Source organism: Oryctolagus cuniculus, chromosome 15 (assembly GCF_051225735.1).
Source record: "Oryctolagus cuniculus isolate XC-2025 breed Fujian yellow rabbit chromosome 15, ASM5122573v1, whole genome shotgun sequence".
NCBI lineage: Eukaryota > Metazoa > Chordata > Mammalia > Lagomorpha > Leporidae > Oryctolagus > Oryctolagus cuniculus.
The window spans coordinates 54049215-54064531 of NC_142881.1; the positions used below are offsets into that span (position 1 = coordinate 54049215).

Sequence of the window (15317 nt, forward strand, 5' to 3'; positions counted from 1 at the left end):
GTTTATGAGTATTTACTTTACATTAGCCCAGGGACCCCGCACTGCAGGAGTTTGCCTCTATTCCCCTGGGTGTCGGTGTCTCAAGTCTTACATCTGCTCTGTGATTGATGGAGCCTTGAATCCACGTTATTACTCTCTCACAAGCAGAAATCAAACAGGCTATTAACTACATTACTTCAAAGAACTGTTTCAATACAATCTCCTTATCTTAATTGAAACTTTCTTTGTATGGATATTTGCAACACAGATAATTTACAGGTGCCTATCAAGCATCACATTAAAGAAAAGGTAAAATAGAGTATTTTTTGGTGGTGGGGGGAGATGGGCTAAACACCATTGTGATCTGTAATTTTAAAAGCTGTTCACAGTATTGGACATGGGATTTGATTTATTAGATTTATTATGTTCATGGAAGTGGGGGTCGAGGTGCTGTAAAAAGAGGGGGAAGATAGCACTGTGATTCAGTTTTGAAATTCAGCATTCATCTGATTATAAGACTGCAGATATTAAAAAATATTCATACCTAGATCCCTGCAATTGTTGATATCTCAAAAAACCTTATCGGAGAGATTAGACAGTGAGCAGCCTGATTTGGTGCCTACCTAGAAGAGACATAGAAACAGGGTTTCTAATTAGATGAAACCCATTACAGACGCTTAGAGACATACAGCACTAAAGACAGCTGAAGTTGCTTAGATGCTGTAAAGAGCTGTGTCTTTTTAAAGAGAGAGATTTAATGTACAATTGAGGGACACCCTCAGGCATTCTGTTGAGGTTTCCTGCATAAATGCTGCTGCATTGGTCATACAGGAAACTGACTCAGAGTGGATCTCAAATAAGATCTTGTCAAAATACTGCAACTCAAGTTTTTTTAATATAGGATTTCTTGAACTGGATGTATATATTTACCCTAATAGGACAGAGACTAACAGAAGCCTTAGGCATATCGTATCAATTTTTTTGGAAGAAAAAAAAAAAACGTAGAATGCCCTTCAGTCAAGTCCATTCATATGTTAAAAATGAGCAAAATGGGTTATTCTAATCAAATGTCTGCAGTATGCATCATAAAAGTTAGAGAGAGAGAGGGAGAGGCGGAGAGGCGCAAGAGAGCTGTTATTTCTCTTTGTAACCCATGTTTATAAAATAGGAAGATCAGATGAAATTTCAAGGAAGATAATTAAAGAGTGATGTGCAAGTCATAATTTGGCTAATGCAAAAGATGGAAGACTGTGAATTGTTACATTGTCGTCGTCTTCCATGGTGCAGAGTTGTGATATTACTTTAAATTATTAAAATAGTTTCGACAGCTTTCAGAATACCGGCTCTTTGGCATGGGCTTTTATTACTTATTGTAATTGGAAGATCTGCCATTTTCTTTCGTTTATCTCTGTGTGTATAGAAATGAGATAGATCTTGCCTTTTATTACTTCCCCATGTTCTGAATCAAAAATGTGGTTTAGATAATGTTAAGTGCCCTAATTCTTACTGCAGCGGAGGCAGACGTTATGAAAAGGCATAAAAATACACACAGAGGGTCTTTCCACCTCAAGTCACTGAATATGAGGCATTTGTGCTCTGCCGGGTGTATTAACTTCAGCCATGTGAATATAATTTTCATTAAAGTAATCCTGTTTCAACTAGATGCTGTGACTAGAGGTGAAACCTTGCGAAAGCGTTAAAAATAGCTTACTAGTAATTTCAACATCCTGTAATTTTATCACAGATCAAGTTTCAACTGTCATACTATACAGACCTTATTCCCCATATAGTACATGTTTACTTTTTTAGCATGCCAGACCCACTTTGGAAAGATTGGTGCCAATATAATAAAATCCGAGGCAGGGGTGGGGGGTGTGGGGGGGAGGGAGTGTGTTGGGAGGAGTGGGAGGAGAGCGGCGAAGGGGGTGGGGGAACGTGGGGGAAGCGAGTACACCATTTTACATCAACACTGCGAAAATGCAATCTAGCCTGGCGGAGGACCGGCAGCTGGGTCGGAGCGAGCGAGGGCTTTGCAGTCTCTCTGCCTGTTCCTTGTTCTGTCGCTCTTAAGTTTCTCTGTGTTTGCATAATAGCCGTGCATGCAAACCTCGCAATGCTCCAGGGCTCCAGAACAATAAATATACACATTTAAAGCCTTTATTGTCTTACGGTTCATGCCCCCGGTTTTCAACAGCTTAATTTCTGGTTGTATTTAACTAGTTTGCAAATGGATTTTTTTTTTCAGTTTCAAACTATTATTGAGGAAGCTCCCCTCCCTTTTTTGGCGGGGGAGGGGTTGGGGGTGGGGTAGGAGTCGGTATATTATTCCTGTAGCGCTGGGTTATATAAACACATTATCATTTGAGAGCGCCCTTGGCGTCCATCAGCATTGTAAACACGTACTAGTGTATATACTTCAAAATTAAAGAATGCACACGCAGAACCGGGAGCCTGAATTCATATTCCGAGCAGACTCGCTGCTCGCATTTATTGATTTATCATGCATCGTTTATTGTTCCAGTCCCTAAATGCAGTCGCTGTCCGTTCAATATTGTTTGCAAAATCCTGAGATGTGTGTGCATTGCTCACTTGTCTTTCTGTTATTTTTTTTGGCTTAGTATTTTTTTTGCGAAGCGAACAAATGCATTAATATTTATATGTTTATATAATCGATAACCCACTTTCCCCTCCATGTAAATAGGCATCAAAAGATAATTTAACAGATTAGTTCTCGAAAACATGGCAGTGAGGAAGCGTAATTTAACTATCAAACAAATCTACATGTCTAATAACAGCAAATCTGCTAAGGAGCATTAGAAAGAGGAGCAGCGCCCCGGAATCTCTGCAGGAAATGTTCTTTATATTAGACATATACAAGCAGGTCCTGTCAGATACACCGCAGAGCTCGCCAGCCCTCCTCTCCTCCAAAAATCTCATCCGACGATCCACGCAGACAGGCGCTTTTGGAAAGAGGGAGATCTCATCTTCCAGCAGTTTTAGGGTGGAATTTATTTTTACAAATCTTCCTAGCCGCTTTTTGCCTTGATCCATCCGCTTCCCGCCGAGATCGGACTGATCCTTCCTTCCGATTATGAATTTGATCACCTCATCTTTGGCAGGAAAGGCACATAGTTCTGACAGGAGCTGAAAATTGAGTCGTCAGAGAAATATTAGGACATATTTTCAATCATTTTGGTGCCGAAGGGGAGGCAAGAGCTCAGTTTTATATTGAGACATTACGCCGGCTGAAGGCAGAGAATGCTTTTCCCTGCCAGGACCTGATGCAATCCATTCAAGCCAACAAGTTTGGAGAGAATGTTGAGTTCAATCAATTCAGAACGTCGAGATGGAGCCCAACTCACTCCAGGTATTTCGCTCTCCTCCGCTCCTCCGATCCCGGCACCCCCCGGCACCCCCCGGCCCCCCAGCTCACCCACACCTCTGCACCCACCCACACCCCCCACAAACTTTTCACCAAACTTTTACCCTCTACATCCACCAAAATCATTTTTATTGTTTAAAAAAAAAAAAAAAGCCCTGCACCGATCATACATACATAATGTAATTTCACCGCCTCAGATGGGGAGGTGGGGAGGGGAGGTGGTGGGGGGGCCTCGGAGTTTGTTTTTTTTTTTTTTTTTTTTTTTTAGGGAGGCAGAAAATTTGTGGGCTTTATTATGTTTCCACCCAGTATTCTATCTGTGGGTTCGTCTTATTAAGAGTGTGGATGTCTGTGTATAAATGTGTCTGGGGATAGATGTTTGTGCTCTGATGGCTACATTATTTATTTGGTGCTTTTTTTTTCCCCCTGCAGTGGGTCGGCTCACCGTGTGGCTTGCACGGACCTTACATTTTCTACAAGGCTTTTCAATTCCACCTTGAAGGCAAACCAAGAATTTTGTCCCTTGGCGACTTTTTCTTTGTAAGATGTACGCCAAAGGATCCGATTTGCATAGCGGAGCTCCAGCTGTTGTGGGAAGAGAGGACCAGCCGGCAACTTTTATCCAGCTCTAAACTTTATTTCCTCCCAGAAGACACTCCCCAGGGCAGAAATAGCGACCATGGCGAGGTGGTAAACCTATCTCTCCCTCTCTTCTTTCTTTATTATCCCCCCCCCCCCAAGTAATGCTTATTACAGGGCAAGCTTGAAAATACTGTATTCACTTCTGCAGGCGAGCAGGATCGACTGTTTTTTTAAAGGGGTAGCGCCACTAGCTGGGGCTCGAGTATTTTGCCATTGTCAGAGTTTGGCTGTCAGCTTTACAAAGAGGATCCAACTGCTGATTTTAGTCAAGATCAAATAACTTGTTCGAGAAGGGTTTTGTTCAAGGGTGTGTGTGTGTGTGTGTGTGTGTGTGTGATCGTTCGCTCTCCGGCTACTGCCGCTGGAACATCACATGCTTTTTGTATTTCTTTTTTTTTTTCTTTTTCTTTTTGCCTTTTGAAAATTTTTTACCTTCGAGTCTGACTCGATCGGGGCCCGGTGGATTTCTTTCGGTGGGTTTCGATATTGTTCACCTTTTTTTTTTTTTTTTAAGTAAGTATTTGATATGTTTAAGAGGGCGGAAATTACGAAATGGAGGCAGAATGAGATCAAAAGCTATTGAGTTGGCAAAGACGTGTTGAATAAAGTGATAAATGACAGGTACTGGAATAATACATTCAAATAACTTGCAGATCTGCCCGGGCGGATTTCAAAGCGGTCGTGTAACCGGCACAAACACGTTAAGCATTAACAACTATCTCTCGCCCACTCCCCCTCCCCCCGACAAGCCATTTGATGTTGGAGTTTTCAATTACTCCACGCACCGGGGCCGTCTTCCAGCGCGATCGCGGGGGGTGTGCGGGGAGAGGCAGGGCCGAGGGGTGTGTGCTCGCCCCCTGGCCCCCGGCCCCGGCGCCCTCCGAGCCCAGACGGCGCTCCGGGGGAGGGCGGGGAGGGACCCAGCCTGCCCGGCACGTTTCCCCGCCGCGCTGCCCGAGGACGCGGGAGGTGAGCCCGCTGTCACCGGGCGCCGGCTCCGGCGTGTCCTGTGTGACCGCAGTTCTGCGGGCTCCCGGTGTGGGCCGGCCGACCGCAGCGCCGCGGTCCCCCCGCCGGGGGAACTATTTTGGGGAGTCGTGCCCGCGGCGCGGCGGGGAGGGGCGGGCGCACGGCCGCCTGGCAAGGCTTTTGTGTTGCCACAGCGAGAGCAGGGTAATCAAACTGAGACTTTTGAGGGCAGCGAGCTCTGGTGCCAGGCTCTCGAGCTTTCGAGGTAGGCGTCAGGAGCTCTGTGGGAAATGAATGGTGCCCCGATGCACTCCTCCCGGGGCTCCGAGCCGCCGGTCCTCGCAGGTTTCCCGGGGCTCGTGGAGTTGGTGGTACTTTGGGCATCGTCGGTTCACTCCCCCTTCCCAGGATCGAGTTACCCTTCAGTGGTCTACGCCGCCTAATTACCGGAGTTCGCCAAATCGCTCGCCCCCGAATCTGCCTTTTCGGAGATAAGCCCCTCCCACCTCCCCGCACCCCCCCCCCCGGCTCCCCGCCGCCCTCCCGCACCCCCCCTTCCCCACTCCCCGCCGCCTTTCCCGGCCAGCTTGGGGTTTTAAACGTTCATATTTCCCGACGTCCGCCTGCAATTTTACAAACGTGTTGTTTAGCAATACTGTGAAAAATCCGGCAACCTACCTACAGGTTGAGCTCCGTCCCCCTCCCAAGGTCTCGCTCGGCCCCTCCCCCGACCAACTTTCCTGCGCAGCTGTCTTCCTCCCCCTCCCCCTCCTGATTTCTTATTATTTGCTTTTCAAATTTATTACTTCAGCATGGCCTGTGATCTGGAAAAGGGAAGGATTAAATATCCAGAAAAGAGCTGGTGCCTAATAGACTTCTGACTAAACCCAGGAGGAAATTATTTAGTGTTTTATGGGATATTTTGTGGTCATTCCTTTTTTTTTTAAATTGGAATATTTTTAAAGACCCCACATTGACCCCACGTGGTCTAATTTTAATTTCTGTTGGTGTAATTAAATAGTGGATTCTGATTGAAGAATAAAAGCCATATTCTCCTAAGATTTCATCTTCTACAACTGTTGACAGTGAATAGATATATTTTTAAATACACGATTTCTTTTTAATTGTTCATTACGGGGAATTGACAGCGAACCATTGTAATGATCTGTGCGTTTTGTCACTGCTGTATGAGCCATACCTGAGAAGATTAATCTTGCCATTTAAAAGTAAACTCTAGGGGGTTTGTGGAGGGAGATGGCTCTATTTATAATCCTCAGCTGCATATACATCGGCTAATATTATGCATGATTTGTTTTTTAATGCTAACACGGCTGGTAATTAGCTGTATGATTATACTTGTATATTTCATTAGGACTTTGGCTGATGTCATTGTGAATTATTCAGCCATATTAAAACAATTTTCAATTGAGATAATGACACGCCTCAAAATTATGCAAATGCCGGCTGCATTGTGTGAAATAATTGTGACAAATGTAAAACAGGTAGAAAGTTTCCCAATGCAGATCGGTTTTCCACCCTGGTGATGTCATTTCCCCCGGCCTAAGTTAGTCATTCATTAGCAGCGAAGCAGCAGCCTTCTCTGGAGGGGAGCCCACAGAAACCAGCATTTACTGTTGGCACCTAGAGGGGGCAACAGGGCCCTGGCGTTAAGAAATTTGCTTTGTTTTCACTTACTCCATTAACTTGTTTATATACATTGAAATGATTTTTATTATTGATTTTAAATAGTTTTGAATGATGCATTTGCCGTTTGCAATGTGTAACTGAGAGAGAAAGGTTTCTTGGTGAATATGTGCTTGGAGAAAATGTTCAGCACATTTAATCAGCCAGTACAGTTTATTTTAAGTAACCAAATGGAGGTTAATAATTTCTTGATTGAGCTGACATCAGCATCCATTTCAAAAGGACAGCCAGGACTCAGAATGCTTTTTTTGGTTTAAGAGAATCATTCTGCCTTTCTTCTTCTTCTTTTTTTTTATATTTTCTTGAAAAATAAAGACGTCAGTTCTAAAAGCAGGAAAATGATCATTGTGCAAGATTAGAAATAGCGTCCCTGTGTGGTTTGCTGTGATTTGCAGAACCCTTTTTGGGAATGTTTTCTCACTGATCTTTGTAGTAATAATTATATGGGGCTAGATAGGGCAGGGCTTTCTATACCCATTTTACAGATGGGAACGTAACCCTTGGAAGGGTTTTGTAGTTTGGTCAAAGGTCACAAGTCTGAACCCAGTCAGTCCTTAAACTTTAAGGCTGGTTATTTTTTTTTCCTCCCAATGAAAACCCTCCTTGAAACCAGTGTTTGAATGCATCATTCTAGAAACATGAACTCATCAGCTTTGCCAAAGGCCATCAGATATTTACATAGTAAAAGCATTCTTCTACAAACTTCACCTAATTCTAGCCAGTAAAAAGTAACATAGCAACTATATTTTAGTAATTCGTAGTCATCATTACCAACTTATCGTTAGTTTTAATAATGACGGTGATGATTTGCACGCTTACATTACATTGCTGCTGTCATATACTAATAGTGCCTGTGACCAGTGCTGAAGAGAAGCGTTTCTGGAAGCAACACGTTTTCATACTACCACTGTTTGACCTTGAACAGTCATAAATGCTTTGAGTCTCGGTTTCTTCAGCTGTAAAGTGGGAGCGATAGTAAGGATGTCTGTGGCTTTTTGTGGACATCAAGGGGCATTATAGAGGCAAAAGCACTTTATATATGTAAAATGCTTAAGTAAATAGAACACAGTTATGATTATAGTGGTCATTGCTCTAGATAGTCTTAACTTAATAGACAGTCGTAAAACATAACTTTTTGGGTCTCTGTGGAAATTCTTGGACCCAATCGTGATCCTGTCTTAAATTACCATGAAAGTGAATAGCAGGACCATGTGCAAGGACTTAAGTGCCTTCAGTAATTACCACAATTGCCACATTCAGCCAGGAGCTCTTCAGAGCAGGAAAATGGCAAAATAGGTGGGTAATTGGTTCTGTTACTGGGTAACTTCTGATTATATTCATTTTCAAATTGCCAAGTGCTTAATCTATTGGCAGTATACCCACTTGAAAAGGTAGATGTACAGGCTTGGATTTCAGCCTGACTAGCCATGGCTTGGGTTTTATGAGCAGATTTGCTGGTTACCTGCAACTGTGAGTGTGGATGGCTCAGCTAAGGATGGCACAGAGGGAAGATCAAGCAGTCCTGGCTGTTAGAGATTCCAGCACACATTCAGGATCTCGCAAAATAGTTTGGCTATAACCACCCTAACCATTTCAGTTAAAAATGGCAAAAATGCATATTCCAGGGCCCCTATTAAGATCAACTCAGTTTATTCAGGGTCCAGGATTCTGAATTTTAATATTTTATTTGTAAAACTCATTTTTTTTTTTTGAAATTTGCAATTTGAAAGACCGGGAAGGAAGGAAGGAGGTAGGGAGAGGGAGAGAGGGAGAGAGGGGGACAGGGAGAGAGGGAAAGAGGGAGAGAGGGGGAGGGAGGAGAGGGGAAGAGGGGGAGAGGGGGACAGGGAGAGAGGGAAAGAGGGAGAGAAGGGGAGGGAGGAGAGGGGAAGAGGGGGAGAGGAGGAAAGGGAGAGAGGGGGAGAGGGGGAGAGGGGAAGAGGGAGAGAAGGGGAGGGAGGAGAGGGGAAGAGGGGGAGAGGAGGAAAGGGAGAGAGGGGGAGAGGGGAAGAGGGAGAGAGGGGGAGAGAGAGGCATCCCAGTCCATTCTCTAGTTCACTTTCCAAATGCTCTCAGTGGCTGGGATTGGACCAGGGCTGAAGCTGGGAGCCAGGAACTCAATCCAAGTCTTCCATGTGGGTGGCAGGGAACCAATTATTTGAGCCTTCACCACTGTCTCCAAGGATCTGTATCAGCGGGATGCTGAAACCAAGAGCCTGAGCAGTGAATTGAATCCAGGTGCTCCGATGTGGGACGCAGGTGACTTCACTGGGAGGCTAAATACCAGCCCCAGAATTCTGACTGTTTCAAACAGTCTGCTGTGGCTGTGTGATCCTGGGCAAGTTCTGAACTTCTGTGCCTCAGTTTTCTCATCTATAAAATGGAAATACAGTACTTTCTAGGATTGTTTTAAGGATTAAATAAGTTAGTATCTGTGATGTGCCTACAATTGAGGTTGGGATTTGGTAGGTGAATTGATAATTATTGACTGTTACTATTATCATTAATATATTCATGTTACTATTGTGAGCCCACTATGATACACCTTACTAGGGAAAGATTTTCTCTGTGGGAGGGTGGCACCTAGATTAGTTTGCTAGAACATGTGACCAAGTCCTTTCAATCCAGGCTATCTTTCCTCTATGTATGTTGGGTTTAGCTGTGTCACCAGAAAGTCTTCTTAAGGATTTACAGGTTATTGTTGAGGTATACTACCAACTGGATCAGCAGGATTTTTTCATAGATTATCTGATTTGATCATATCTAGGGTTAGGCACACTCACTCTGGAATCTAGAAGGTGTACTGGATTGGCCTTGCTCTTTTTTTTTTTTTTTTTTTTTATGGTGGTGAGGATAGTCGGTAGTTGGTCTGTATTCATGTGCTGAATTTTTAATGATTTCTCAGTCCTCTTAAATGATCTCACTGGCTTGGATACTGCATTACCTTTTCTGAGTCTCAGTTTCTTCATCTATAAAATGGATTTAATGATCTCTACTGTGAGAATTCAAGATAACCAGGAAAAGGGCCTGACATCCAGCATACCACTTTGGCATGACAGCTCAATGAATGATGGTTGCAGACATAATAGTTTTCTAAATTTATTCTTAGTAATCATCTAAAAGTCAAGAAAAGGAACATCTTCACTCTCTACCTGGCAGGCCTTTTACTAACAGCTAAAGAATGACATGGAGAGAACTTACTGCATTGTGACAGAGGTCAACCAACTAAGGCCCAGGGACTAACTCTGGTCCACTGTCTGATTTTGTAAACAGTTTCATTGGAGTGTAGGTACACTCATTTGTTTCCGCATTGTTTTCACCTGCTGTTGGACTGGAACTCCAGAGTTCAGTACTGAGTGTTTTTGACAGTTACCAGTTATCTTATGGTTGTGGAGTGGAAATACTTACTATCTAGTTTTCTATGAAAGTTTGTAGACCACTGGCCTTTGGGGTTGATCTGAAAGAAGGTACCTGATTGTATACCTGCTTCTCTTTCCAACTTGAGTTGGCTATAAGAGCCAGTAATATATAAAAAAATGTAGCATTCCTAGTATGTTTTTAACATTTATATGAGAGTACATAAAATGTTTGTGGAAAATGGAATTAAAGGGTAATACATGGGGTGGGCATTTGTTTCTGCAATTAAAACAGTGCTGGGACACTAGCATCCCATATAAGATTGCCTGGGATTAAGACCCAGCTGCACTCCTAACTCCATCTTTCTGCTAATGCACACCCTGGGAAACAGCAGGCGATGGCTCAAGTAGTTAGGTCTCTGCACCCACATAGGAGGCTTGAATTAAGTTCCAGGTTCCTTGGCTTTGACCTGGCCCAGCCCCAGCTACTGTAGGCATTTGGGGAGTGAACTAGCAGGTAGAATATCGGTCTTTGTCTCTCACTCTCTGCCTTTCCAGCAAATAAAAAAAAGTTTAAAAATTTTAAAAAGACAATGCATGTTTTCCCATGAACTTGTTCAAAGACCCCTCCTAATATACACTACTCAATATTGAGTCTAGGATGGTAAAATCTGAGAATGAGTGAAATATATATTAAACTATGTTTTTTTAAGAAAATAAATAAACTAATTTGAGAGGCAGAGAGGAACAGAGAGGCAGAGACAGAGCTCCCATTTACCAGTCCATTCCCCTCAGGTCCACAACAGCCAGGGCTGGGCTAAGCTGAAGCCAAAAGCTAGGGACACAACCTAGGCCTCCCATGTAGGCTATGGGAATCCAAGTACCCAACCAATCACTGCCGTGTCCCAGGGCGCACTCCAGCAGGAAGCTGGAGACTGGAACCCAGGCATTCAGAGATGGGACCTGGGCATCCCAAGCGATGTCTCAACCACCAGGCCAAAGTTATGTTTTATGGTTAAGATCCAAACTCCAGCCAATATTGGTATTTTCTATCTTGAGTTAATCAAAAGCTACTTGCTGAAGGCTAACCATGAGCTTGGTGCTCTGCTAGGTGAAGTGACATATAAAACACTGTGATCTGTCCCCTTTTCTTGATAGGGACATGAGGTCAACACATTTAAAAAATATAAAAACAATATGGGGCACTATATAGCACTTGGGTAAAGTGTACTGGCAATATAAGTACATGTAATATGTATTCAAAGGAAGGCTTATGATTGTCGTGTTTCTGGAAAAAACATTCATTCAGTTCCTCAGATGTGAAGACCTACTGTGTGTTTGGCTGTTGGCTACAAAAATGAAAGAGACTGGCCCTAGCCCTCAAGGGACACACAGAGGAGCCTACCCCCATAGACAAACACTGGTCAGAGCCATTACCCTCTCCATTTGTGTTCCATAGTTACCCTGGAGGTTAAGATCACTATTGGTAGCCTGTCATGATCTTTCTAGAAACTAGAAAGTGCTGTTTTCATCTCTGATTTCGCATTCACTGGACCCATACTGCTAGAGCGCCTGCTCTTTTAGGCCCTGGGAGTCCAGCCTGGCCGACACAAACAAGAATGGCTGCCCCCAGGGAGCTTGCAGTCCAGGGGCTGTTTTCCACCGCTAGAGCACCTGGCACTTTGTAACTACCCGCATTCTTTTTCCTTTGCCTTGCCACCCCTCTGCCCACAGCAGCTGCTCTTAGGACCACAGGGGTCCACTGCAAATACCTCCCAGCCCCCAAGGCCTTCAGTGTTTGTTGACCTGAGTGGCCACAGAAGTGAAATACCTACCTGCCCACAGCCTGTCTTCCTTAAGCTGGGCTCAATTTCCCTCTGGCAGAGGGCTGATCAGTCGCTCACATGTGGGCCCTCCCTCCTACTTTTTCTTTCTCTTCTAAACTCCATAGTCATTTTGCACCATAAGGATGTGAAAACGTGTGAAATGGTTATTTTGGGAGTACTCACCAAATAAATGAGCAAATATTCAGGACCGAATGATCAGACTGGAGCCAGCATCTCAGTTTCTTTGGGTACATTTCTGATCTAAAGTGAGGAGCCCATTACATAGTCAGGGCTGAGGGATGGCAACCTGTGAAAAGAGAGTCCTTCCTCACCCAAGTGGGGGTGGACAGCTCACGTGAGCCGGCGTGTTTTCCAGGCAGATGGTCTTAACTAGGCCACATATTTGATAGTGATTCAAAAACCGTAAGCAATTAAAACCTCTCTTGACATTTAGATTGTCAGGCACAGGCTAAGGAAATGTTCTTTTTATGAAGTACAAGAGTCCACACATGTAAATAGTTCGTTATTAATTATTAATAAAGCATACGATTGCTCATAGTGGCGTCTAGTGATAGATGACTGAGGCTCATTTATCAAAGTCTAGTTTTAACCAATATCCAGAATATAATTGCTTGAATCAAATGCATTCACTTGTCATTTTTTATAGCCAGGGTAGTTGGATATTTGCCATCTTGTACTCAGAATAATATTGTAGCTAGTGATTACCCATTGGCTTGGCTTTTAAAGAAATTTAAAACAAATTTATTGATTGTTGGCTTATGGATTCCTGTGCCTCTCAGAGATGTGCTCATGGATTCCTGCGTTTCTTGAAGAGTCTGCTCCTGTGCCCTGGCACCAGGGTGCACGTTTCTGGCCACACTTTAATCCTCTCTGTCTTGCTGGGAATTAGAACCTGGGCCCTCGCCTTCAGAGTGTGTCACTCACACCCTGGACTACGAGCATCAGTACTGACAACACGTTGGAGCCATGCAGATGATGGTGATTATCAAAAAGGGATTTTAGAATCATGCTAATGGCATCAATCTCTTGCACATACTTACGTAAATTAATTCTGCTTTTAAAATCAGATGCACCATTAGTGTTAAACATGGATATTTGACATTTATCATGCAGACTAGGATGGGTGGATTAATTATGTGAATTTTCTGTAGGATCTTGGTAGCTGTGTATAGATAAATAGCGGTATGCGTCCTTGTACACATGACCATCAAATTCAAGGGCTCATTTCCATCCCCGAACCCCAGTCAGGAGAAGAGGCAGCAGAGGCTACATATTGCTAGTCATCTAGTGACCCCGTCAGCACCCCCTTCCTTTTGCATGACTCCCAGCACATCCTGGCTGTGAACCCCCCACCCCCATAGTTGAGTTTTAAGCCTGATCAGTGGCACTAAACATTAAACTCTTGTCTTTGAGAATAATAGGCTTTGCTTTCTACACCCTCAAGCATGTTGAGCTACTGTGCAAGCTGGAAAATAAAAATGTTCTAATTGTGTCTTTTAAATAAGCATAGGAGTGAATTAATTAGACCATATTTTGTCTTTAGTTGCTTAGTTACACAATAGTATTCCTGAGCACGAGTAAGATAAATTGGCTCTTTTTGTGCTGCTTGTCCCTTAATCATAATTACTGTATTGCTTAGGAGAGTAAAGCATACATAGATTTTGAATTTTTTATTAATAGTCAAAAATATGCATATGATATATAAAGTATATGCTGTTCAACCTGTTTTATATGCTTTTATGTGGAAAGAAGTTTTATTGTGGTGGTAATATTTGCATTAGTTGCACAAAGATGTAGTTCTGGGAAATACATAATTGAAATGTTTTTGAATTGCTTTTTCTGGCCTTTTCAATCTTATTCAAAATAATAGTGCCTCCAGTCCTAGAGCAGTCATTCTCATTTGATTTAACATCTTTCTTTGCACTGTATGTGCAGTGCCCAGTTTCAACCCTGCAGAGCCTAGCAGAGCCTAGGTTCCCTGACTCGTGGAACTCATACATTGCACCTTCTGGTTTTTGGTTTACACTCTCGGGGGCTGAGGAGCAGGAGTCAGAAGCACGCTTGTGTCCTGCAGTCATTCTTCCAATGCTCTTCACACTTGACACCCTTCCATAATCCTTGGAGACTTTGCCAGGGTTCCATTACAAGAGTTTGAGCTTGGACTGGAGAACCCTATATGCTTGCCTTGTAGGGTCTTACAAAATGAGATGTTACTATTATATCTTGAATTTTCAGGCCCCTACCCCCAACCTTCACCAAGGAGGGCAGCAAGAATTAGACAGCTTGATACAGTTATTGAACAATGCCAGAGCCTGGCATAGGACCTAGGACACATGCTTGGTAAATGTATGTGAAAACTGACCCCATTGTTCTGGTCTGTTTGGAAAGCAAGTAAATTATTTACAGATATTTGTTAATTAAAGCACATGTTGTTTCACCAGCACAAAAGAACACAGCATAACTGGAGACAAAGAACTCCAGAATTCTGTGTATCCTTTCAAAGGGAGTACTATGTCTTAAAAATGTGTACATATAGGGTGGGGTCAATGAGGAGCTGTTGGTCAAAAGCTACAAACTTTCAGTTCTGAGATGACTAAATTCTGGAGATCTAATATACAGCCTAATGACTATAGCTAATAATACAGATTTGATAAAAAAAAAAAAATAGATCTTACCCCAGCCCCAAAAAGGATAACTTTGTGAGGAGATGGATGCTCATTAACTTGATTATGGTCATCATTTTACAGCCTATTTCAAATAATCACATTCTGTACCATAAATATGAACAATTTTCATTTGTCCATTATACTTCAATAAAGCTGAAAAATAACAAAAAATTAGTATGTACATATATGTAGGCACTTTAAAAAGTTCATAGAAATAGAATTTGTTAAATTTTAGTGCAAAAAGTTTTTAAATGCATGCATATAAGGGATGTTGAACTAGTTCATGGGAAACACTCTAAAAAATCATTGGTAAGGCTGAGCCCTTTGGCTTTGCCATTTGCAGACATGTTCAGTTTTAGACATGAGGAGCCAGAGGTCACATGGTATTGACAAAGATGATCAAGCATTGTTATGGTTATTTAAGAAAAATGTTTGTGTCTAAAGTACCATAGACATTTTAGTATATAGACTTGCATGATATACAAAACTGAAGGATTGAGGAGAATGAGTCCAGCCACCTTTATTTAATAGATGCAGAACCAAAGAAAATTCTTGGACAGGTGCTCAGAGCTTTCAAGTGACAAAAGTAGAATAGAACCCAGCACCCTCAGCCCCAGTGCTCTGATCTGCTGCCTTGGGAAGAGGGCCACTCTATCAAAAAGTAGGCAAGTGTTTCCCTGGGATGGGCTTGGGCTGGGTCACACCAGTGTCTATTCTACACCAGAGGATGGTGTTGAAGAGGGGCATCAGTTTTATAAAATCGCTAGTGGAG

General features: G+C 42.9%; 1 protein-coding gene and 1 long non-coding RNA gene across 2 annotated transcripts in view; one reads left to right on the forward strand and one right to left on the reverse strand.

Moving 5' to 3' along the window:
• Nucleotides 1-2435: 2435 nt before the first annotated feature.
• LOC138845367 (uncharacterized) lies at nucleotides 2436-5701 on the reverse strand. Its single transcript, XR_011382411.2, has 2 exons — nucleotides 5651-5701; nucleotides 2436-3123 (listed from the first exon to the last, which is right to left on the reverse strand). It is a non-coding gene; the product is annotated as an uncharacterized LOC138845367 (long non-coding RNA).
• The window catches only part of ARID5B (AT-rich interaction domain 5B), a 182231-nt gene continuing 170228 nt past the window's right edge, over nucleotides 3315-15317 (forward strand). The window contains exons 1-2 of the mRNA XM_002718470.6: nucleotides 3315-3346; nucleotides 3794-4048. Coding sequence (XP_002718516.2) covers nucleotides 3326-3346; nucleotides 3794-4048 — 276 coding nt within the window. The 5' untranslated portion in view covers nucleotides 3315-3325. The remainder of the gene's footprint in view (nucleotides 3347-3793; nucleotides 4049-15317) is intronic.